The sequence below is a fragment of the Barbus barbus genome, assembly GCF_936440315.1.
Source record: "Barbus barbus genome assembly, chromosome: 29".
NCBI classification, from domain to species: domain Eukaryota; kingdom Metazoa; phylum Chordata; class Actinopteri; order Cypriniformes; family Cyprinidae; genus Barbus; species Barbus barbus.
The window spans coordinates 10,250,186-10,276,051 of NC_136757.1; the positions used below are offsets into that span (position 1 = coordinate 10,250,186).

General features: G+C 38.9%; 2 protein-coding genes across 5 annotated transcripts; both read left to right on the top strand.

Moving 5' to 3' along the window:
• Window positions 1–11: 11 nt before the first annotated feature.
• On the top strand, window positions 12–7,164 carry LOC306848986 (CMP-N-acetylneuraminate-beta-galactosamide-alpha-2,3-sialyltransferase 2-like). 2 transcript variants are annotated; one of them, XM_079383788.1, is made up of 7 exons: window positions 12–89; window positions 895–1,273; window positions 4,329–4,522; window positions 4,598–4,777; window positions 5,858–5,903; window positions 6,246–6,365; window positions 6,469–7,164. In XM_079383788.1, exons 2-7 carry the CDS (start codon window positions 995–997, stop codon window positions 6,634–6,636), a joined length of 987 nt encoding a protein of 328 aa, XP_079239914.1. In that variant the 5' UTR covers window positions 12–89; window positions 895–994; the 3' UTR covers window positions 6,637–7,164. The 2 variants fall into 2 exon arrangements, with proteins under 2 accessions (XP_079239914.1, XP_079239915.1); XM_079383789.1 differs by having other exon boundaries at window positions 24–95.
• An 842-nt stretch (window positions 7,165–8,006) lies between these two features.
• Window positions 8,007–25,380, top strand: LOC306849693 (E3 ubiquitin-protein ligase RNF10-like). Of its 3 annotated transcripts, none has more exons than XM_079384929.1 (17): window positions 8,007–8,599; window positions 10,378–10,568; window positions 10,763–10,968; window positions 11,116–11,206; window positions 11,301–11,485; window positions 11,668–11,804; window positions 11,889–12,046; window positions 13,169–13,303; window positions 17,864–18,062; window positions 18,194–18,327; window positions 21,864–21,981; window positions 22,814–22,915; window positions 23,067–23,204; window positions 23,277–23,368; window positions 23,554–23,611; window positions 23,682–23,882; window positions 24,236–25,380. In XM_079384929.1, the coding sequence occupies exons 1-17, from the start codon at window positions 8,455–8,457 to the stop codon at window positions 24,307–24,309; spliced, it is 2,364 nt and encodes a 787-aa protein (XP_079241055.1). In that variant the 5' UTR covers window positions 8,007–8,454; the 3' UTR covers window positions 24,310–25,380. The 3 variants fall into 3 exon arrangements, with proteins under 3 accessions (XP_079241055.1, XP_079241056.1, XP_079241057.1); XM_079384930.1 differs by having other exon boundaries at window positions 23,715–23,882; XM_079384931.1 differs by having other exon boundaries at window positions 23,718–23,882.
• The last annotated feature ends 486 nt before the right edge of the window (window positions 25,381–25,866 follow it).

Consider the following 25,866-nt stretch of genomic DNA (forward strand, 5'->3'; position numbering starts at 1 on the left):
CAGTTGTACACACCCACTCCGACAATCAATCCTGACAGTGAGGATAGCTATAATAGATCCACAGACGTCGCTGCATGCAAAGATAGACAGTAAGTGTGAGTAAATGCGTTTTTGTCACATGTTTCTATTTAGAAATGAGAGATTCTTAGTCCCTCTTTGACGTTTATTGCTTACGATGTTAGGGTTTGTAATTAGATGACTAATCTGATACTTAAAGGAACATGACACCATAATTCAGCCGTGATTGAATATGTCATAAGAATTCACCTTTTAATTGTTAGAGTATTTACTTTTTTATATACAAGTTTCATTATTAATATTATAATGTGGGATACAAAGGTACATTAAAGCACTCTTACAAAAGAAATAAATCAGATTAGACATTAGGCAATTTTGCTGATATGCTTTTTTTTTTTTTTTTGTCAAAGTGACTTACCAATTAAATAAAATACAGAAACTGTGCAATCAGAAGACTATAGAACTTAAAAGTTGTGGATGCTTTTCGTGATATATTGGCCAAATCTGCCAGTTTATATTGGCATCAAACATGAAAACACTTCTGCTATCAAAGGAACAATATGACATGCCTTTTGAACTTTTTTTTTTCTCGTAGGCCTATATTTTTTGTGTCACTGTCATTTCACTGTCTTTCTAACATTTATCGCTAACATTAAAGGTTTTTTCAATCTTCATGGCATGTATAATTTCAGAAATTATGACTTTTAATTCAGTAATTGTAAATGTTCATCAGGTCATGTTTGAATTTGTAATAACTTAAGTCACTTCATTTTTTTAACATAAGAGCGGCGCAAATCTGGCAGTGCTGCACTTACTTAATTTCAGTAAATAATGCATTTCATTAATTATTGCTCTTCATTGTCGTTTGTTGCTCAGGTTTTTGCATCTGATCTCATGCAGAAAGGTGTGTGAGGAATCACCTCAAATCACCTAAACCAGCCCAACATCAGCGAGTCGAAGCCCCTCAGTATTCAAAATGGGGTATTCTAAATACACGAAGGTCATCTTCATTGTTCTGTTGAGTGCTGCCATCTTTACTGTGACCATACGAACAGTTCCTTATGATAATTTCATACATTTGATGAACAACAGTATGACGAAGCATCTCTTTCATGAAGAACCCTGTGCCTGTGTGGAGCACTGTTTAGCTGCAAGTGATGACGAGTGGTTTAACGAACGCTTCAGAAAAGATGTTGATCCGCTGCTCTCTCTCAGTAACAGTGAGCTCTCTGGCAACATCTTTAAGTGGTGGCAGGTATGCAGTTCAGTCCAAACATTGGCTTTAGTGTTAAAAATGTGTCTCTTATTTAATACCTCAGAGTAAAATGTATAGTAAGCATTCACAATTAAATTGCAAAAGGCTTACAAATTATATATTATATACTTTACTTTAATTTTATTTATCATAGAGGAAGCACACCAGTGTCTTAAAAGCAGAGCAGTATGAAAAACCTGTTCTGGTCCATTTTGCTGTTGTGCTGAATTCTTTTTCCTAACATCGTCCTAACATGTCTCTGTGCGACGTGGCCAATTCCATTTGTATTCACACTGAATAGAAGTCAATTATTGAAATTCTTTACAGTAAAAGGAAATCAAAGAAGACAATTAGGTGTTTAGCTCCAACCGCAATCAAACACACCTTAACCAGCTAATCAAGCTCTTCAGGAATAAAGGCCACCTGTAGCAAAACGATGTGTTTTTTTTAAGAAAAATATACATTTTTAAAATGTTATAGATACTTTTCTCTCACTTCTGCTAACTGTCGTACATGCTAGCCATTCTGGGCAGATGACGTAGGACGTATGCATAGCGTTATGAGTTTACTACAATGGCAAAAAGCTGTTTTTAATCACTTTCTGAGGTCAAAAAGTCTCATGTGGGGGCACTAGAATATTTACCTATAGGGGGCTTTGGGGCCAAAATGTTGAGAACCATGTTATCTTCAGGAAATATTTTATGTATTTTAATGCCGTTTTTCAGTCCTTTCCCCAACTAGACCAAGAGAGAGTTTGAGAACCTTAGGGGTTTAACAGGTTTTTTGTATGGCAGTGGTGCTATATAGCACCTTAACCACCCCAAAGAGCCGCTGAAGAATCGATTTTGTGTCTGTGTGTGTGTGTCAGTGTTGGGTAAGTTACTTTCAAAAAGTAATTAATTACAGTTACTAATTACTTCATCAATATTGTATTTAAATTACTTTACTAATTACTCTATCTGAAAAGTAACTTAGTTACTCAATAAGTAACTTAATTATTCAAATCGCTAATTAGGCTACATCTTAAAATCCCTATAAACCTTAATAGAAATTAAACTCTATATTCTTTCAATTCGAGTCAAACATAGAATAGTTTAGCCTTTTAGCTTTAAAACAACTGTAATACTTAAACATTTTTATGAAAAAAATGTAACCACCTTTGGTTAACAAATAGAAATACTCTGCAAAATATCTGAATAACAAAAAGGCTTAAAAGTTAAACAATACATTTCAGTTTGGCAAGATGTTCAGGAAAAGCCCAACTAGTAAAATCTGTACAGGTTTATGTCAAAATAACACGTTAACTAATGTAGGAAAGAATAAATTGCAGAAATGATCTTCTCTGCTGCATAATGTCAGATCGCGCTGTTCTTATGAGGTAAATTTCTCATAGCAGGTCTTCTTTCAAAAATGATGAATATTAGATGATTTTTTTTTTTCTTAATATTTTACTTTTTTTTTGTATCTAGGTGAGGGCATATGCGCGCAGGTGACAGCATATAATGAGCTCAGACACGGGAAAGACTGTACCTTGCTTTAGTTTCATACGGATTGCATAATCAGAAACATTAGTTTTTAATTTGAATTCGTTCAAGTGTCAAGTAGACACTTCAAGATTTTTAGATTCTATTGATTTTAGTCTTATATGTATCTGAGTCAGAGCCGGCGCAGGGCACCTCCATCAGAGGTGCATTTGAATTTCTGGGGGGGGGGCACAAATCACGTTTTGTGTGTGTGTGTGTGTGGCGGGTGGTGGGGGTTCGGGGTGGGATGGGAAGCGTGCAATCTGTGATTGCGTGCAGTTTCTGACGCTCGCTAAAGCGTGCAATCGCTTTCTTATGTGCACTGTTTTACCGGTTTCACTTTCGCTTTCGAAACGATCACGTTCAGCAAGAAGGTGAGAGGATGGAAAGTGGGGGGCATGGTAACTCTGCCCGCGAATGCCCCCTCTTGGTGCCGGCCCTGATTTGAGTATTTAAGGTTTCTCTGTGAATCAGGAAAATCTGAAAGTGAACGCACCCGCACGCGGAGGGTTAAAGCCGCTGCATTCAATATCTTTAGACGGTAAATTTAGATTTCGAATTCAATATTGCTTTTAGAACTGTTGAAATTATTTACTGTATGTAACGCAAGTACTTTATAAGTAACTGTAATTAAATTACCTAAAAATGAACAGTAATCCCTTACTTTACTTTTTCAGTGGATAAGTAATTTAATTACAGTAACGCGTTACTTAGTAACGCGTTACACCCAACACTGGTGTGTGTGTGTGTACCTATTGCTAGCACATGTAGGTCTGTGCAACCTTCCAAGGATATTCCTCCCCAGACCCACCGCCAAACTGGCCATGCTGGGTGATATTGCAGGCAGTGTAACTTTCTCCATGGCATCTCCAGACTTGTTCACGTCTGTCACATATGCTTATTGTGAACCTGCTCTCATCTGTGAAGAAAGAAGGGTGCTAATGGTTCTGGTGTTCTCTGACAAATGTTAATTGAGCTGCATGGTACTGGGCTGTGAGCATGGGTCCCACTACAGGATGTCGTGCCCTCAAGCCACCCTCATGGAGTCCGTTTCAGACAGTTTGGTCAGAATCATGCACGCCAGTGGCCTGCTGGAGGTCATATTGGAGGGCTCTGGTGTGGCAGTGCTTCTCCTTTTTATTTATTTTTTGAGCAGAGTGCTCAAGAAAAATATATTTTTTATGATTAACGTTTAAAGCATTTGTGCTGCTTAATATTGTTGTGAACTGATTTTTTTCACGATTCTTTGATGAATAGAAAGGTCAAAAGAACTGTGTTTATTTAAAATAAATCTTTTGAAACATTATGAATGGTCTTTACTGTCACTTTTGATCAATTTAATGCATTCCTGCTGAATAAAAGTATTAATTTCTTTCAATAACAACAAACAAATCTTACTGTTTCCAATCTATTGAATGGTATTGTATATGTGTGTGTGCAAGTTTCAATGTATAACAAGTAATTTTATGATTACATGTTGATGGTAGAAGTGTACTTTCCTGACATCAGATTCGTTTTTAATCCATCCACAGTCTCTACAATCTACAAAGAGTAAAGCTAATTACTCCAAAGTGATTCAGCAGCTGTTTTCTGTCATTCCTGGAGAGAAGCGATACAGAGATGCTGGACCTTCTCGCTGCCGAACCTGTGCTGTGGTGGGGAACTCTGGGAACCTTCTAGGATCCTTCTATGGTTCTCTTATAGACAGCCACGATTTTGTAATGAGGTAAACTTTTATTTTCAAAGTAATCAAGACGGTAATTGTGATGAGACTGTAATATTACAATTCTGCATTCTACAGGATGAATAAGGCACCAGTTGAAGGCTATGAGAAAGACGTGGGAAACAAGACGACCCACCGTATCATGTACCCAGAAACTGCAACCCATCTGGACAACAACACACACCTGCTGCTCTTGCCCTTCAAATTACTGGATATCCAGTGGATCACCAGCGCTCTAACTGATGGTTCTATCAAACGGTGAGAGAACGGTTACATTTCACGGAAAAGGTCACATTTCAGCATAAAATGAACACGGAAAAGAAAGGATTTTATTTTTCTTATCATAATATATACAGTCATGGCCAAACGTATTGGCACCCTTGGTCAATATCATCAAAGAAGGCTGTGAAAATTAATCTGCATTGTTAATCCTTTTGATCTTTTATTTAAAAAATTCACAAAAATCTAACCTTTCATTGGATAATAAGAATATAAAATGGGGGAAATATCATTATGAACTAAATGTTTTTCTCAGATACACATTGGACACAATTATTGGCACTCCTAGAAATTCTTATGAGTAAAATATCTCTGAAGTATATTCCCATTCATATTCACAATTTTGAGGACTCCAGGGTGATTATGAACATGAAATTATCCAGCCATGGCTTCCTGTTTCACAGAAATATAAATAGGAGGGAAAACAAAGCCCAAATTCCCTTAATCATCCATCACAATGAGAAAAACCAAAGAATATATTTCTGAGCTCATCCAAAAACAAACTCCAGCATATTCAGTTATCAGACACGACTGGGACTTCAAATGGGACTGGCTTCTATGGTCAGATGAAACTAAAAAATTAGCTTTTTAGCAGCAAACACTCAAGATGGGTTTGGTGAACATGGGTAAAAAGTACCCAATGTGTACAATGAAATATACTGCTGTATTTTTGATGTTGTGGGCCTATATTTTTTATCATTGTCTAACATGTTTTACACTAAATTCTTCACATAATTCATATGTATACAGTAAAAAGGCAGCGGGCTAACAAATTATTTTAAGTTGAAACTATTTTTTTTTTTTTTCACAGTGAAAGTTAATTGATTACACAATCAAACCATGATACGTAAATAATTTAGTTTAATAATAAATCAATATTTTGCATTGCAGTAACAGTAAGATGTGCTCGATTTTGCTTAATCATTAATTTTCTATAAGTAAAATATACGTCTTTTTGATTTTGAGTGGAAATATGACTGAGGCATTGGTTTTGTGAGTCTAAATGACATGTTTTTTTGTTGTCAGTTATTTCTTTATTTTTCTCTTAATGTATTACAGAACACGGTTTAAGGTTATAGACTTGCTACAAGCCAACAAGGACAAAGTAAGATCAGTATTTTGATTCTGTGTTTTAACAATAAACCTTTCAACAAAAAGAGTTAAAGACATAATTGGGCATACGAAAGTATGCTTTGACTTTATAAACTGCACCAATGAGATATATCTATGGAGACTAATGTTACGATACACAGACTCAGCTTGAGCTAATTGTATAGGCCTATTTACATATCATGTGAACCATTTAGCATCACCACAATACATAATAGTTCAAACATCATGCAGAATTTTTTCTTCATAATCAGGTTCTGAGTCCTAGATTATCACAGCCTCTTAGATCCCATTGTAATTTCTGAAGTGGCTTATAACTATCTTCTTGTTCATCCAGGTGATGGTTATGCACCCTGCGTTCATGCATTATGTGCGCTCTACATGGCTGCACATTAGGCGGCATTATCCATCCACGGGTTTCCTTGTTCTAATGTTCGCCCTGCACATCTGCGATGAGGTAAAGCTTTTAGGAGTCAGTTGATTGTTTGGCTTCACTGACTAGGGTTTGTGTGCTGTGCACTAATGTCAGCTAATTTTACTGGTGTGTTTTCCTGTCTTAGGTCAGCGTGTTTGGCTTTGGCGCGAACAGGAAAGGCACTTGGCACCACTATTTCGAAAACATACCGAGGGGTTTTAAACGCACTGGTCAACACCCTGGAGGGATTGAGCATGCGATCATCTTAGAACTTCAGAAAAGGAATCTGATCGATCTATACACAGGGTGTTGAGAGGGACTATGGGTAGCTTATACGTAATGGGATACATGATACTTTTAATGATACACTCGCTACTGTTCAAAAATGTTGGCTCTGTGTTGATCAAAAGTGACAGACTTTTACATTATTACAAAACAAATTCTATTTATAAATGCATCTGCAAGTAAAATAATGAATAAAATATAATTAAATTAATGATTTTAAAATGTTTAAAGCCATCCACACTGTGATATACCCAAGGCATTGAGTTTAATGTACTTATATATATATTTTTTTTTTTTCTTTCTCAATATATATATATTTTGGTGTTTCACTTGAACATGATCATTCAGAGAACTGCACTATTAAATCATATGTATTCACACAATTATTTCTGTTAAATTCTTCAGCTAAATCTGAAACCCTTATCACTTCACGAGGCATTATTGTGAAATCTAAAATCACGGTTACACTTTATTTTGATAGTCCATTTTAGACGTTCTACTAACTATAAGCAACTTGCAACTGCATGTCAACTAATTCTCATTAATTTGCGATCACAAGAAAATAACAAATAAAGAAAAAATATAATGCATGGCCTTCCATGATTTTAAGCACAATTTACCAGTATATTTATTTATTTTGGAAAAGAGCGTCCCCAGGTTGCAAGTCATGCATATCTGGAAATGCAATACTATAAACCTGTACAGGTTTCTTTCTTCTGCTGAATCCTCTGTTGTGTTCAGCAGAAGAAAAAAATCAGGTTTGGAATAATTTGAAGGTGAGTAAATGATAACAGATTGTTTAATTTGAACTATTATTTTAATCCACCAAGTATGAAAACCACTGATGTAGAAATTTCACATACTGTTTACACACTTTCTCTTTCTCCACAACACAGCCGAGAAACAAGAGGTTAGGAGAGCGATCCTGAGATGTTCCCTGAGTAATGTCAGAGAGGAGGAAGCTGATGAAGATGAAGAGACATGAATCCCCTCATAAAAAATACTTTAGACTAGTAGTTTAACCATGCAGTAATCAGGGAGATGTATTAATATTTTATATATACTGATAGTAAAGTGTTCTGGCATTTTTTTATACCACAAGACACATTTGTGTTTTTGTGATTTGTAAATGGAGTATATCATTCACATTACTGGTATTACTGTATGAACTCTGGCCATGTGCTGTGTAGGTCACGTGTATATGTATTTTTTCTGTATTGATTAAAATGTATACTGCTGCTTCTGTTTATGTCTGTAAAGGTCTCTTTCGAGTAAACCTAATATGATCAACAGTAAATGCTTCGATAGCAAAAACGTGATTATCTCTGGCTATAAAATGTATGCGAGTGCGAGATTACGCATATATTACACCACATTTTACAGTCAAATGCTCCAATCAGAATGTCTTAATCCGCGCATGCGCACTTCGTAAACCTGCGAGGTTTATAACCCTCATCCGGGTGTTTACGGTTCCCGATTGGCGACCCGTCGCCATATGTCTGACATTATTTAGCTGAACTAAAATTTGGGTTAAAACCCATTTATTCATCCGTTTTCCTCTTTAGGAGAGCGGTTAACGCCTTGTGGGGCGCAACACTTCCAACGCCAAGGAAAAACGGTGCTTTTCAAGGGGCGAGGCCCCGCTTTTTGGGCTCTTGTTTTTTTTTGTGTTAGCACAGCGTTTTTTACTGAGACATTTGGATTGTGTCTCTGTTTTTCTCTCGGTTTGTTTGTGGTCAAAATGTCGCCGTAATGGAGTCTCCGCGTTTGACAGAAATGAATAAGGGCCTTCGTCGCCTGACCCGCATTCGCAACGACCCGTTGTTCTCCCTGTTTACCCCGTTTAATGCTAAAGAGCTCGGAGGCTCTCTCCCCGGAGTTCGGCCTCAATATGGAGAAAAACCCAAACGCCAACAACAGCAGCAGCACGAAGATCCCGCCCCGCTCCAGCTCTACAGGCCCGACTCCTGCAGACTCTAAAGCCAAAACAGGTAACGTCTAATGCACACAAACACACGCTTATTGTGGTCAACTTTGAGGGGAAGTGTATGTGTTTTTGGGGCTTACGGCATGGTTTTGTTTGTGTCGGCCGAGATGACGTAGCCACGGTCAGTGATTGGCCCGTTTCCTGAATAAACAGTGGAGGAAGTCAAACAATATCAGTCAAGATTGGTATTAAACCGTGTCAGAAATTAGCTTTAAGAGGCAATATTTTCTCTGAAACTGTTTTTAAGGGGTGTTTTTTACTTTTATAAGGTTATTAAAAATATTTTAGTCCGCTTATTAAACATCAAATCCATAATAAACTAAACGACCATTAAAATAATATACAAGTATATTCATTATACATAAACACTTTAAATTACATGTATATAAATTCAGGGGATACAATTCAGTTTGTTTTAGGGAAATGTTAGGTTAGTAATTTAGGGAATATATTTTTAGTTTATTTATATATTTATGAGTGATCAGAAAATGAGTTTATATCAGGTGGGTATGTGCTGACAGATGAACACCAGAATAATATACACAAACACACGGGTTGAAAGCTGTAAATTCAATTCTTGGAAAAAGGCAGAACTGGTTTCACTGACATTGAATCATGTAATGAGTGTTATTAAATGTAATATAATACAAGGATCACACATTTAAAGGAGCTGAAATCACATGAAATGTGACATTTCTGAATGTTAAGATGTGCAGGTAAAGCAAATTCTTCAGTATATATATATATATATATATATATATATATATATATATATATATATATATATATATATATTTTTTTTTTTTTTTTTTTTTTTTTTTTTATATAAACTTTTTGTATTTATGCATTTAATATTCATTCAACTTATAATCTTTCATGTGTATTTACACCTTTTTACTTATTTTATTAAATAGCTTTCAGAAATTCTCATTATGCAGTTTAAGGTCTATTATACCAGTTCCAACTTGTTCAGACTGGGTTTACAGAGACCAGCCTGTGTTTATGTAATTTATTCTGTCTGTGTAAATGCATATATTCACCCAACATAAACTCATTTTCTGATAACACTGGCATGGGAGGTGTGTGTGTGTGTTACACTCTTATACAGATAAACCAATATCAAAACTGAATTCCCATAAACTCACCTAACAAATTAATAGAATTCCTCTGAATTTCTTGATCTACCCAAGGGGCAAACTTATATTTGGGTTTATTTTCCTCTCTTAGTAGCAGATCAGATGCATGAGGATCATGGTCAGAATCTATTCTTGTCTACCATGTGACCACAAGAAAAGCTTTAGTGGTGTATGCCCTCTAGCTTATGGATGGACCCAGGAAAGCCTCTAGCATATCAGAATCAAATAACTGTATAAGAACTAAAACAGTGTGGTCTATGTTTTAGTTTTGATAATGTTTTGATGTGGGCTTGTGAACCGTACGGGACAGTGGGTTCTGTAGTCGGGTGATAAGCTGTGTGTGTTTACGCCCCTCTGCGCTTAATAATAATAATAATAATAATCACTTTTAAGAGCAGCACGTGACTGGATTGATTAGCTAAAACTGTGCGAATGTTGTCAAAAATAATGAAAAATGAACTGGGGTTCTACAAAAGCTCAGCTCGCTGAGGGAAAATGCACTTAAAGTTGTCAATATTGCATTCAAAAAATTTATATTTTTTTCTGAATTTGCAGGGACAGCCTTTTGTTAAATAAAATGTTATGCTTAGAGTAATATATTGATGTTTTTTGACATTTCTCCTTTTTTTCCCCCCTGTTCTTTTAGATAGTAAGAATAATGGAGGCTCAAAGCGCTATAGCCGCAAACGTGAGCCCACTTTTGCCAAGGCTGAGACCTTTCCAGGACCACGCCGCTCCCAGCCACATAAAAGCAAGAATTTTGATAAGAGACCCCCCCAGAGAGGTGGCGGAGGGGGGAGAGAGTATGGACTCGCTGGTGGTGGGAGAAGAGAAGAGGTGTGTTTAAATAAACCTTTGGATTATGATTCATTTACACTTCCATAAAGGGCTGTGTTTATGCTTCCTTATTGCATGTTAATGTGAAGGTTGCAGTGATCATGTTGGTTAATTAACTACTTGCCTATAATGCAAACAAACAGACCTGTACTTATATGGGTTAACCGGGATTAACTGTTGGATTCTGTCATTAGGTAGCAGAGAACCGCCGGGCAGAGTTTAGCCCGGCTCAGTTTGCTGGACCCAAAAAGATAAGTCTGAACCACCTGCTCAACTTCACGTTTGAGCCACGAGGAGGCCATTTTGGCTCCGGAGCTGATGGCCACTCCTGCTGGGGTCGCCGCAACAAGTGGGGTCACAAACACAAGCCCTTCAACAAGGAGCTTTTCCTGCAGGCAAAGTAAGTACAGCAGAATATGTTGCTTACATTTATGCGAATTAATATTAAATCACATGCAACAATACTCTGTGTACTGCAGTGTTATTATAAGCTGATAAAATGAGAAAAATGCTAAGCTGATGAGTGTTTTTTTCCTTTGTCCACCAGTTGCCAGTTTGTGGTAATTGATGATCAGGACTATCAAGCCCACTTCACTGATCCAGACACTTTGGTGGACTGGGACTGTGTGCAGCAAGTGGTCAGTTGAGACTTCACACTTCGTTGTATATCCTGTTAGTGCCTTTTCTACAAAACTCAACGTGTTCATGCCATTTTTTTCTCGTTCCACACAGCGCATCAACAGTCACGAGGTGCCGTCTTGTCCGATCTGCCTGTATCCCCCTGTGGCGGCCCACATCACGCGCTGCGGCCACATCTACTGTTGGCCATGCATGCTGCACTACCTCTCTCTTAGCGAGAAAAGTTGGTCCAAGTGCCCCATTTGCTATGAGGCCGTGCACAGCGCTGATCTCAAGAGGTTCAGAAAACACCTCTTTATAATACTTTAGTTTTTAAATCAGTGTTAACATCATGATATAGTAAAGAAGAAATCTGTTATTTTATTTAAATTAGCCCCTGGTATATAGAAGTGCTGTAATTTAGACAAGACATTGCAGTTTGTTCACTGTTGTCACTGAAGCCTGTCTTGTCATCTTTCAGTGTGGTTGCAATGGCGACACATCAGTACGTGACCGGTAACGTCATCACTATGCGTTTGATGCGGAGAGAGAAAGGATCGCTGGTGGCTCTTCCCAGCTGTCAGTGGGTGAAAGTGGAAGAGCCCATTCATTTTGAAGGCGAGACATTTTGCTGTTTGCATGAGAGTTTTGTGGTGTTTCTTTGAGTGTGTCGTCTTTGACACTTTCCTTCATTTGTTGCAGATGTGCATTTGCGCGCATACTCTAAGCTGCTGCTGGCGTCTCAGAAGCAGGTTTTGGGTTTGCTGGCTGAAGAGAGGGTGGCTCTCCAAACCCAGCTCAGCCAAGAGAAAGATGACCCGCAGGCCTGTTTCATACAGAGCGCCTTGCTGCAGCTGCAGGTGCACATGCATTCACGATGGCATATGAATGTTGGGTTGGACAAGCTGCCTTGACTCTTTTCCAAGTTACAAACCAGTTAAACCTGAATCAAGCTAAACAAGTCACTCCACTGTTTTGAAAAAGTGGTTTGTATAGGTTGCTTAAATAGTTTGGATGTTGATAATAAGGTGGGAAAAAACACTGTATCTCATATGTAATTTATTGTATAATTTATTACAGAAAAACTATGAGAATTTGGGTTAACAGCACCACACTTCAATGTTTACATTAGGGCTGTCAAAATGGCTGAAAAACTAAATTCGAATTTTGTACCTAAATATGATCAAAATTCAAATTATATTCGAATTTAAAAGGCATAATTTCAGTTAGAGGAAAAAAAAGGGGACGCATTGAGCAAAAATATTACTAATCCACAGTTCTTCAAAGCATGAAATAACACGACTTTGAAAAATGTTTAAAATAATGTTTAACCATATATAATTATTAAGTTGCTTAAACAATTAGAAACAAAAAAGCATCATATACACAGTTTAATACAAGGCACGGAAAACCATTCACAAAGAGTAAAGTTACTTTTTTAATTTAAAAACATGAGATGCATGGGAATGGGGAGAGACCCATCCCACCATAAAGTTTTGAGACATGCTTTTTCAAAGTTGAACTTAGAATAATTTTAAATGGCTTTCTAAAATATCCGACACTTTTTTTTTTTTTTTTTGTGAGACACGAGTGCAACGGTGATAGATGTCCCTCTAAAAAAAATGTGCAAAATATGCGTTCTGTGTGAACGGCTTGGTTTCAGTTTTGACGTATAAAACATCGTCTCTGCATTGATGTTCTCTTTTTCTGCAGTATTTTGAATGAACGTATCCAGTGGGATATAAATGATGAGAATTTGGATTGGTAGCTTGAACAACTGACTTTAATGTTTTATACACATTTTCTGCTTCAAAAACTATTTTATAAATCAAAGGCAGAATCTTTACTGGAAGTGCTACATGGCATAGAAAAAGCCTTGAGCTATGTTACACTATTACTTTATTTATTTTGTTGTGTTGTGTACTCCCTAACACTGCACACAAACCTTTATAAACCTTATATCTCTGACTCTGAACGAACAGGAGCGTGAGGAGCGTCTTTTAAAGGGAGGCTGTAAAAATGATGGTTCTGTTGATGGGCTGGACATGAGAAAACTCTGTCTATCCGAGCACTCCTCTCCAGAGGTGCCTGTGGTCAAGAACCTCACAAACTCAAAGGTTAGTAGAGGCAGTGCTCCTTTCTTTTAGCATAAGGTTGTTATACAAGTAGGCATCGTGTACTACATTTGTGAGTTTTGTCATTCATAGGTTTCACCCATAGAAAAATACGTTTTAGTTCAGTGCTGTGTTGCAAGTTTATAGCTTTCAATTTTATGAGAGACAAACGGTGTGATCTGGTCACCTGATTGAGTGAACAATATTCAGTGAATTATTCCACTGCAGTCCACATGTAATTTCTCTCCAGAAACACCATGTTATAGTTTTTATTTGACTTTTTATTTGTTTTTTTTGCAGAAACTCTTACCTTCTTATAACCTTAGTTTCCTGTTCACACTCACTGCATTTGGGGTATATATGACCCCAAAATTTAAAGAATGATTGTAAAAAAAATGTACATTTTTAATAATACATATAATATATTATTTTTTTTGTTTACTTCTCATCTGTACAGTAATGCTGTGTTTTTGGATATACAAAGTACTTTTGTACCTATTTACCACACAATTCCTCAACTATACCATTAGCTTGCATGTAAAATATTATTTTTTTATGAAAAAAATACTTAAACAATGATCTAAATTAAATATAAGTTGTTTCTGGATATTGATCTAGGTGTTAGCTGTACAATTCTGCCATCTGTTGGTCAAAGACAAACCTTTAGGAATTAAAATTTAAGAAAGAAATTGTATTGTCCATAGATACCCAGAAGAGGGCAATAGAGATCCATTCATTTTACTGGATGTAGCCAACTGCTCATATTATAACTTTTGTGATAGATTTTGTGAATTTATACATGTATAAACATTATTAAAGACATTAAAAATAAATATTCTTTCAAATAGTAGAATTTTGGTCGTTTTTGAAGCGATTTGAAATGTCTGTTTTTACAAAATACCACAGAAATTGCCACATAAGAAACACCTAAAGGACAAGACTTAGAATCAGATTGTAGTTGAATATTATTTATTTTAATGAACCAAATGTGAAAAAATTTAGAAGATATTAATTTAATAATATAAAAAAACAGCAGCAATATGCAGAAATGAACAGGAGTGAAGAATGAACACTGAATAACAATAAAATTTTTTGATAATCAAATTCTGAACACTGAACATAAAACCAATTATAACAAGCTACAAAAAAAATTATTACATAATACACATTGTAAAAAAAACACAGTCCAGAATGTTGTGAATGAACAAGTATCATGAACAAAAATCAGTCCACACACATCTGGCAAAGGTATACGGTGTGTGCAGCACAGATGGCTCTTTTGCAGTTTGCGCACTGCTTATCTGTTTTTGAGTCCTTGGCCCGTGGACAAACCTGACATCTTTTTCTTTTGGATGATGGAGGTTCAGTGGAGGGGCCTGGAGCGTCAGAAGAATCTTGTTTTCTCTTCAGGATTGCTACAGAGGCTGGTGCATGAGGCACTGTGTGTTACTGTGTGTCCCTGGAGACCAGTGGTCAAATCAAGGACCACACGCATGCCCTGATTTCTTTCTGGCTGCCAACCTTTTGGCTTACCGGTGTAAACTTGCATGTTCCATGCATAGCTTGTCCTGGCGTCACATGCTGCCCAGATTTTTATTCCGTATCTTGCCGGCTTGCTGGGCATATACTGCTTGAAGGAGCAGCGACCTCGGAATGGCACCAGGCACTCATCCACTGTAATGTCCAGGCCAGGGTTGCACATCAGTGGGAGACGCTCAACCCATAAATTCCACACATTACGAATGGGTGCCAGCTTGTCACTTTCGCGCTGAGCAGATCTTGTGGCCCTGTCATCAAATCGAATGACTTTAGACAATCTTCTAAATCTTCTTAGTGACATGACAGCCCGAAAAATTACCCGTCCAGTCTCAGCCTCCCATAAACTGGACAGGGCCTCATTGTTTGAGCGATACACTCCTGCAAGGAGGAGCAGACCAATATAGGCTTCCATGTCAGTCCAGTCCACATCCCTCCAGTCATCACCAAACACACGTTTCCCTTCCAGATTGGTCATTTCCACCAAGATATGTTGGATTGTAGATGGAAAAAATAACAAAAACGCTGACTTTGTCATCTACACGAGAAATTGCAAACCTTGTTGGTCCAGGTGTCAGCTTTATGACTCGTGAAGATGAAGCTCTCCCTGGTCCCTGTGGAGGTGGAGAAGCAGTCCAGGATATTTTTCCATCTTTAGATGCAAAAGTTTGGTCTGCATCTGCCTCCTCATATTCCTCATCCGACTCCTCTTCCAAACCTGTATTTTCTTCAGGAGGATTGCAGTCCTCTGGCTCAGAGTCATCGCCCTCAGTGTCTTCCAGGCATGATTCAGTTTCACTTGAATCAAGCAGGCAATCTAAAGTCTCCAGGAGAGTGTAACGCTTTGCCATACTGACACAGAATGAACTGTGTGACACCAAAGACCCTCTTTTATACCTTTTGTGTGGGAACTATTTCTTTGTTTTCAAAATAAAGTTGCAGCTCTTAGATCTCAGAGTAAACTTTCTCAAAGTTGAACAGGTCAGTTGCCTTTCATCTCTCCCTTGCTCTCTCTGTCTGTCTGTCTGTGTGTGTGTGTGTGTGTGTGTGTGCGTGCGCGTGCGCATGTGTGTGTGCATTAGGTCTCACCCCTTTTATCTTTGTTCTGCATTTGTGGCTGATTTTATTTGGCTGTGGCAGTCATACCTGTCTGTGTGTGTGTGTTGAGTGAGCATGTCTTTTCTACATTGCATTTTTGCTCTAGTACCAGGCCTTCATTTCTGTGTGGAAATTTTCAGATTTATGCTGGAATTATTGATTTTATTTGTCAATTTCTAAAAAAAATGCTTTCAATTGGAGTCACACCTGTGTGTGTGTTTGTGTGCGTGAGCATGTGTGTGTGCAAGTGATCATGTTCGTTCCACATTACATTTGTGCTCTAGTACCAGGACTTCATTGTGGTATGGAAATTTTCAGGTTTATTCTGGATTTATAGATTTTTTTTGACAAATGAAAAATAAAAAAGTTTTTTTTTTTGATTTTCCCATTCATTTCAATGTGGGGTCATATTGACCCCAAAGGTCATGAGTGTGACTTTTTTTTTTACATACCTTTAGAACAACCAAATCAAGCCCAGTTTTTTTGTGTGTGTATGGATAGATAATTTAGAAAAAGTCACAAGATTTTATTCCACTGAGATAAAGGGAACCATTATTTTTAACTAAAGAAAAGTCGCTTGGGGTCATATTGACCCCAGAGGATAACTTAGGGTTAAAGGGGTCATATGATGTTGCTAAAAAGAACATTATTTTGTGTATTTGGTGTAATGCAATGTGTTTGTGGTTTAAGGTTAAAAAAATAAATTTTCCACATACTGTACATTATTGTTGCTCCTCTATGCTGTGCCTTTCTGAAACTCGTAAATTTTTCACAAAGCTCATCGTTCTGAGATGGGAGGTGTGATCTGATTGGCCAGCTATCCAGTGCGTTGTGATTGGCCGAATACCTTAAGCGTGTAACGGAGATGTTATGCCCCTTACCATATTGTGATGCTGTGTCCCGGCGCGATGACACAAAAACAATAAAACCCATTATAAACGAGGCATTTGTTGCATCCAGTGGGGACATAATTACTGATTATAATGACTTTTAATGTCTTTTTTTAAACGTTGCGTTGCATCGCGCTGCTTAAACATTACCATGTCTGCATTTGTGATCGGAGAAACAACTAACAACAAGCACTACGCTACACTGCTCAAAACTCACATTTGAATAGTCAGTAGCAGAAACGTACTTACAGGCTGAGTCAGAAGCGCCATACTGTCCTGGCAAAGTTGGAATTGCCCCACTTTATAGAAACAGCGTTTGAGCACAACTGGCATTGTAGGCTACTCTCCCAGGTTCAGGAAATAGTCCTCCATAAAATGTGCTGCACGCACTCTAATATTTGGGTTGAACTGTTCTGGAACAGTGCTGTTAATACAACTTAACCACTGATTTCTAGTTGTGTCCTCTTTTGGAAGCCCAAACAAATTAGTTTCGCTTTCACAACGAAACACAGCCTCTCCAGAGCATGGCGCCGCGGCAGCAACAATACTACAGCCAGATTAAAAATCATGCCCTCTTTAATTACGTATATATTTGGGCAGTGTTATGAAAATCTTCCCACACCGTGAGGTAGAGATGTGGAGGCTTGTTTAAATGAGCCGTTTTAGGTCGGCATGGTCGAGTCTTAACTTTTATAAAGAATATCTCTTTGGGTTTGAGACTTTAGTCTTTGCAACTTTAGGAGTCTTATCTATGCACGAACAGCTTGTAACACTCCAAAGAGAAAGGAAAACTTGAAATCACATCATATGACCCCTTTAAAGTGTTACATTTTAAAGCTTCTCTTTTCACATCTGATGCATATTATTATACTTTACTATGGGAATGTTTATAATGTAGAGAAACAGCATGGACGAGATTCAGTAATTTAGCAAATAAAAAAGCATTTGAACATCTGTAAATGTTTATAAAATTCAATAAATCACTGTATATTTTGGGAACAAAAGGTCAGTGCGTGATTTATCATGTATTCTACCTCAGCCCATCCTGCAGTATGCCTCAGCATTTGATGATGAGCTTCAGGAGTCTCATGAGGAGCCTGTGGAAGAGATGGCTGCTCAGAGTGTTCCTGAGTTGGCTGAAGAGATTCCTGAAAGAGCTGTGGAGGACAAACCTGTAGAAGAGACCCCTCAGACCAGTCAGGCCGCTCCTCATGGCCCATATTACTACTTCTATCAAGGTGAGTGTGTGTGTTAGTCTGTTTGTAATGATGCTTAAGGTTAATTTTTTGGCTATTTTTACACAGCAGTGCTGTGTAAGCAGTGGAAATGGAGATTAAATATAACACTTATTTCTCTCTTGTATCTGTAGCTGAGGATGGCCAGCAGATGTTTCTGCACCCAGTGAACGTGCGCTGTCTGCTGAGAGAGTACGGGAGCCTGGAGAACAGCCCTCAGTCTATCACTGCTAATGTAGTGGAGATTGATGGACAGACTGTCACCGAGGTACACACCTCTTAATTCTCACACGTTCATGTCACAGAATAGCTGTAGCTATTGTCAAGTCTCAGGATGGAATACTAGTTAACTACTTACTGAATATTTTATACTGGAGTGAAAGAGCAGTGTGGTGTTCTCAAGATGGCGCCGAGTATGGCTGCTGTGGTGTGGAACGCTCCCGTACTTTTGTTGTTTTTGTTTGTTTGTTCTGTGTTTAGTCATTCTCCTACTGTCAGTTTTACCAGAGACGAACTACTGGACATAAGGCAACACACACCGGACAATTTTTTTCCGGTTTTTGATTATTCAGACGCTTTGTTGGATGTTTTGGTCGGAGGGGCAGCGGTCCTAGTCAAACGCGCGCTCAGACGGAAAAGAGGGAAGCGCGCCGGCGCGCTGGTTAAACTCCGCGAACGCGGCTTCCGAACTGCGCTCCCAAGCATTCATCTAGCGAATCTCCGATCCCTTCCTAACAAAATGGATGAACTACTTCTCCTCACCCACACAAATAAGGACTTTACAAACTCTGCTGCATTGTGCTTCACTGAAACCTGGCTGAGTGAAAACATCCCGGATAACATGCTTCATTTGCCTGGATATCAGCTGTTCAGATCAGACCGCATCACAGAGCTAACGGGGAAAACGAGAGGTGGTGGACTATGTTTCTACATAAATGAAGGTTGGTGTTCAGATGTAACAACTGAAGAAGATGTGTTCTCCTAATTTGGAGGCCTTCTTCATAAACTGTAAGCCGTTCTATTCACCCCGCGAGTTTTCATCCTTCATTCTCGTGAATGTGTACGTGCCTCCGGACGCGTGCGTGAGCGCCGCGATGCAACAGCTGGCTGAACAAATATCTGAAACAGAGCAAAGGTACCCGGACTCTTTTTTAATCATTCTTGGAGATTTTAATAAAGCAAATCTCTCCCGCGAACTGCCAAAATACAGACAGCACGTTACATGTCCCACCAGAGACAGTAATATATTGGATCATTGTTACACAATAATTAAAGATGCATATCACTCTGTCCCACGGGCAGCTCTGGGGCTCTCTGATCACTGTTTGGTTCATCTCATACCGACCTATAGGCAAAAACTCAGATCTTCTAAGCCTGTATTAAGAACTGTTAAGAGATGGACTAATGAAGCAGAGCAAGATTTAAAAGCTTGTTTTGACCTCACTGATTGGAGTGTTTTTGAAGCCGCTGCCACCGATCTGGATGAACTCGCAGAGACTGTAACATCATATATCAGTTTCTGTGAGGATATATGCATCCCCACCAGGACATTCTTATCATTCAATAATGATAAACCGTGGTTTACTGGGAAACTCAAACAACTTCGTCAGGCCAAAGAGGACGCTTACAGAAGTGGGGATAAAATCTTGTATAACCAGGCCAGGAACAGACTAACAAAGGAGATCAGAGTGGCTAAAAAGAACTACTCTGAGAAGTTGAAAAAAGAACTTTCAGCCAACGATCCGGCGTCGGTATGGACTGGTCTGAGGAACATCACCATGTACAAGACACCACCCCCACAGTCTGTGGAGAATCAACAACTGGCTGACGATCTCAATGTGTTCTACTGCAGATTTGAAAAGGCCAGACTGACACCCAGCACCCGCTCTGATCTGCACTTCACACATTCACCTTCCCCCCCTGCAACCCCCCTTACTCCCTCCCCCACCATTCTACCTGCGTTTAAAGTCTGTGTAGAGGATGTGAACCGGGTCTTCAGAAAACAGAAATCTAGGAAAGCTTCAGGACCAGACGGTATTTCACCTGCCTGTCTAAAAGTCTGTGCTGACCAATTGGCCCCCATCTTTACACAAATCTTCAACAGATCTCTGGAGCTGTGTGAAGTTCCCTGCTGCTTCAAACGCTCCACCATCATTCCCGTCCCCAAAAAGCCCAAAATCACTGGACTTAATGACTACAGACCTGTCGCACTCACGTCTGTGGTCATGAAGTCACTTGAGAGACTGGTCCTGGCCTACCTGAAGGACATCACTAGACCCTTGCTGGATCCTCTTCAGTTTGCCTATAGAGCAAACAGGTCTGTGGATGACGCTGTCAATATGGGACTGCATTACATCCTGCAACACCTCGACAAACCTGGGAATTATGCAAGGATCTTATTTGTGGACTTCAGCTCGGCCTTCAATACCATCATACCTGACCTTCTCTCAGACAAACTGAGACAGCTCTCTGTGCCCTCCTCCATCTGTCAGTGGATCACCAGCTTCCTGACAGACAGGCAGCAGCTAGTGAGGCTGGGCAAGCTCACATCCAGGACTCTCACCATCAGCACTGGCGCCCCTCAGGGTTGCGTTCTCTCCCCACTGCTCTTCTCTCTCTACACGAATGACTGCACATCAAAGGACCCCTCTGTCAAGCTCCTGAAGTTTGCGGACGACACTACAGTCATAGGCCTCAAGGACGGTGACGAGTCTGCTTACAGACAGGAAGTTGAGCAGCTGGCTGTCTGGTGCAGTCTTAACAACCTGGAGCTGAACACGCTCAAAACTGTGGAGATGATAGTGGACTTCAGGAGAAACCCCCCTGCTCTCCCCCCACTCACCATCATGAACAGCACTGTGACTTCAGTAGAGTCATTCAGATTCCTGGGCACCACCATCTCTCAGGACCTGAAGTGGGACAATCACATTGACTCTATTGCGAAAAAGGCCCAGCAGAGGCTGTATTTCCTCCGCCAGCTAAGGAAGTTCAACCTGCCTCAGGAGCTGCTGAAACAGTTCTACTCTGCAATCATCGAGTCTGTCCTATGTTCTTCTATAACTGTTTGGTTTGGTTCAGCTACCAAAACAGACATCAGAAGACTACAACGGACAGTTAGGACTGCTGAGAGAATTATCGGTGCCCCTCTGCCCAGCCTCCAAGAACTTTACACCTCCAGAGTGAGGAAAAGGGCTAAGAAAGTCACTCTGGACCCCTCACACCCAGCTCACTCTCTCTTTGTACTGTTGCCCTCTGGCCGGCGCTACAGATCACTGAGCACCAGAACAGCCAGACACAAGAACAGTTTTTTCCCCCAGGCCGTATCCCACCTGAACAACACATAACACACCCCGGTACTGTACATCTGTAAATAACCCATTAAACCTTCATCTGTACACTGTTCATCATGCACATTCACAGTTCTGTCTATGGTCATGTCTCTTTTCTGTATATTTTTATTACTATTGTTATCCTTAATTATTGTATATTCTCTTCATTAGTGTTCTTTATCACCTTAATTATATGTTGTCTGCACTATGTTTGTACTTTCTGTACTGGAAGCTCCTAACACCAAGACAAATTCCTTGTGTGTGCAAACACACTTGGCAATAAAGCTCTTTCTGATTCTGATTCTGGTATGATGCTATCATGTCTAGTGTCTGAAGCCACAGCACCACTGAAGCGTTATGGATAAATGTACTTTTGCTGGTGTGCATTTATATCAGGCTCCCAGGATCAGATTTTGAACTGATTCCATAATGCCTAGTGCCTACTGTGAAACTAATTGACAAATTTCATTTGCAGGATATTCGCCGTCGACATCGTTATCTCTCTCACCTGCCGCTCACCTGTGAGTTCAGCCTGTGTGAGCTCAAACTTGAGCCACCCGTTCTCTCAAAAGAGACCTTGGACAGCTTTGCAGGTACATGAACATAAACATGAAGAAGTGCCCTTACAAGTAATTCCGCCCCTTCATGATGTCATACAAGGCAAAAAAATACCTTTTTTTTAAAATAATTTTATTAGTACACTCCAACAGGTCAAAGTTAAAAAAAAGTTATGGTCAAAGTTTAAAAAAAATTAGTAGTTGGACATATGGAGTATTTCTGTGCCAAATACATTTGGCACAGAAATACTCCATATGTCCAACTACTAATTTTTTTTAACTTTGACCATGTTTAACAGTGTAAATAACCTTGAATGCATGAAATGGCATTAGACCTCCCCTTTAATATATTTTAAAATGTAATGTATTCCTTTGATGCAAAGCTGAATCATCAGGATCATTACTCCAGTCTTCAGTGGCACATGATCCTTCAGAAATCTTTCTAATATGCTGATTTGCTGCTTTAGCAACATTTCTTATCAATGTTGAAAACAGTTGTGCTGCTTAATATTTTTGTGAAAACCGTGATACTTTTTTCCAGGATTATTTGATGAATAGAAAGTTCAAAAGAACTGCATTTATTTGAAGAAATTTTTATTTTCAAAATAAAAATGTATACTTAATTTGAAATAATACTTTTTACACAAATGTCTGCTCACTTGGGATCAATTTAAAGCATTCTTGCTGAAGTATGTATGAATGTTTTATGTTTTGATGATAACCGTTTCATTAATTGAACTTTGAGTGAAAAGGGGGGGGGGGGGGGGGGTGAAGAAAAATGTATGGGTAAATAGTTGTATTAGTTCAGTCCTACAAAAAAGGATTTAATTTTTTTTATTTTTTTTTTTCATTTGTCTCTTTCTGACAGATGACTTGGAGAAACGGAAGCGCCTGAGACAGAAGAAAGCAAGGGATGAAAAGAGAAGGGAGAAGAGGATTGAAATTGAGGAAAACAGGAAACACGGGAAATGTGAGAACTTTATTCCTGTTTTTCTGGGAATACATGGCACACATTTCCATGAAAATAGACAAAATGTTTGATTGTAGAACATTTAGCTTAATTTAGGGTGGTGTTATTGGTTTCAGGGTGTGATTTATTGAATTTATCTTTGTGTCTTCAGATCCAGAGGTGCACATTGGGCTGGAGAACCTCCAGCATTTTCCTGCTTTTGGATCTCCTCCTCAGAGCGGCTCACAGGTGCAGCTCCCAGAGTTCCTACTGGGACCCCCGTCTCCTCTGAGCGGAAGCCCTTCATCAGGTAATGCTCAGCCTCTCTTGCCCTGGCCTTCAGTGGTTAGTCTCCTGTGCTTATTGCCTGTTTTTATTTCAGATGGAGTGATGTTTCCTAATCTGAGTGAGCACAGTCCGTCTCTGAGTGTAGCTAGTGTGGAAGAGGACTATCACTGCATGTCCTTCGCTCAGGTTTACTCAGACTGCCTAAAGCACTTTCTTTCTTGGCTATAACAACAAAATAGTCAACTTTGTAGACTTCATGTGGTGGGAAAATCATAAAAAAAATTATAAAAAACTAATTAAAAATAGAGTAATATAAACAATGGCATCTTGAGAGTTGTGAGTATCTAAATGTACCATATTTATGCGTGCAGATGCTGAAAGATGGGAAAGCCCGTGTGGATGCCGGGCCTAAAACCACCCCAAAGAAAGGTGAGCGTCCTGTCATCACATGACTACTGTTGGCTCACTGGCTACACTGATTCCTAATAGTGTCGTTTAGTAGTGATTTGTCTTTGTTTTTTTTCCTCCACAGCAGACATGTTCTTGGCCCCTCCTCAGGCAGACAGTGATGGAGAGAGTGACAGCTCTGATCGGGTACCAGTACCCAGTTTCCAAAACTCCTTCAGTCAGGCCTTTGAACAGGCTTTGTCACAGCTGGACCATGCAAATCTAGCTCCAGCACAGGCTTTACCCATCCCTGGTGAGAAAAAGATTCATATTAAAGGGGATAATTCACCCAAAAATCTAAATTGTCATTTACTCACCCTCAAGTTGTTGCAATCCTGTATGAATTTCTTTCTTCTTTTGAACACAAAAGATATCTTGAATTTAGGGAACCAAACAGTTAATGGTCCCTGTTGACTTCCATATAACACCCCCCCCCCCCCCCCCCCACCCCCCCCCCCCCCACCATATATGGTGGGGTCCATCAGATCATTTATTTATTTATTTTTTATATATTCAAATTGACTCTCTAAAATGAAGGATAAATAAAAGCTGATTTTGGTTTTAATCACTTTTGGTGTTTGCCATGTTTATGTCTCTATTTTATAGATGAGAAAGGTGGTAAGAAGAAGAAGAAAAAACAGAAGCTTCTGTTCAGCACCTCTATGGTTCACACCAAGTAAACACTGAAGTCCACCCTTCACTCCTGTTTCTACCTTTTGCCTTATTCCTCCCATATGCTTAGGTTTTATTATGCCCCTCAGCAGCAGTTTCCCTTCTTTTTTCTTGCCCCTGTTGAATGAGACCCTCTCCAGACATTCAGTGACCTGCAGGAAGTTCAGTTGCAGCAGTGATTGTACAAACCATAGATTCAGTGTTATAGATCAGACCCACAGTTGTCCAGTATTTCTTACAGAAGGGACATATTCTGAAATTAAAGTGTCTAGATCAGGTCCATTTGACATGGTGCTCGTTTAGAGCTGATGCTCCATTTATTATTCAAAATGTAGGTGGAACAAATATCGTGGCTGTTGGTTATGGGTTGCACATATATATTTTGGGGGGTCTTGGGATAGCAGTCAGCCAGCTGCATAAATGTCCTGTCCCTCCATCATATCTAACACCTTTTGTACTTCAACCATGGTGCTTTTAGTCTGGGAATAAAATTAAGCAATGCTAACAGCTGAAAAAATGCACAAAGTGAAGAACCTGTGGTGAGGATTATATGCATTTGAGTTCTTCCTGTCAGGCACATACACGCAAAACTATGCTGACTGTAACACATTCTTGCTTGCTTGTTTACATGCCACAACACATTTTTCTTCCTGCTTATTAACGTTCTGAGCTCTAGTCGTGGACTTCAGTCTGTATTCAACTCTTACCAGCTGTTATCATCTGTCCAGCCTGAGAACTGCCTTTCACAATCAGACACATTAATAATACTCAAAAAGAAATCATTGTTCTGCTGAAAGAAAGGTCTTTTAAGCACTTGACTTTGTTAGAACCTCCAACTCTTAGACAGGATTCAGAGCTTCTCGTGTTCAGATGTTAGAGGCAACAGAGACCAGCCGACTCCACTGCTTGCTACGTTTTCAGTGAAGAAACTATGTAAAGACAGAAAGGCTTTATAAAATGTTGTAGAGGGTTACATTTTTCCTCTTTTTTTTTTTTTTTTTCTTTTTTCTGATTAAACCTGTGATACAGAACCTGCATATAGACTAAGTTGAATGAATAAAGGATTATTATGCACTGGCATTCTGTTTTTGTCTTATTTAGAACCGATTTCATTTTACTCTTTTAAAGACCATTCACAGTTTTGTGAACATTTACATAGAAATATATTATTTTTGGTTTTTCTGGTTGTAATATCATATATGGCTTTGCAATAAAATGTTAGGTACAGTTTGATATTGAGTTTGAGTAAAATCCTTTATAGTAAAAATTTCTAGTTGCTTTATGCTGATTTTGCACGCTCTGACATGTGCATACAATACACTTGAAAAAGCTATTGTAGGTTTTCCATGGCTAATCGGCCTAAATTATGTAATTGTAAAATAATTAGCCGCCCATTTAGCAGAAATTGCACTTAAAAGACATTTAACGGTTATTCTCATTTATCTCGGTCGCTCACTCTTAAGAATTCTCATCCCTGTGACTTAAGACTTATCTTCTCAATTAACAAGAGTTGAAAAGAAATTGCTCATTTAAAATATCACTAAATGATGAATTCTCCAATCCTT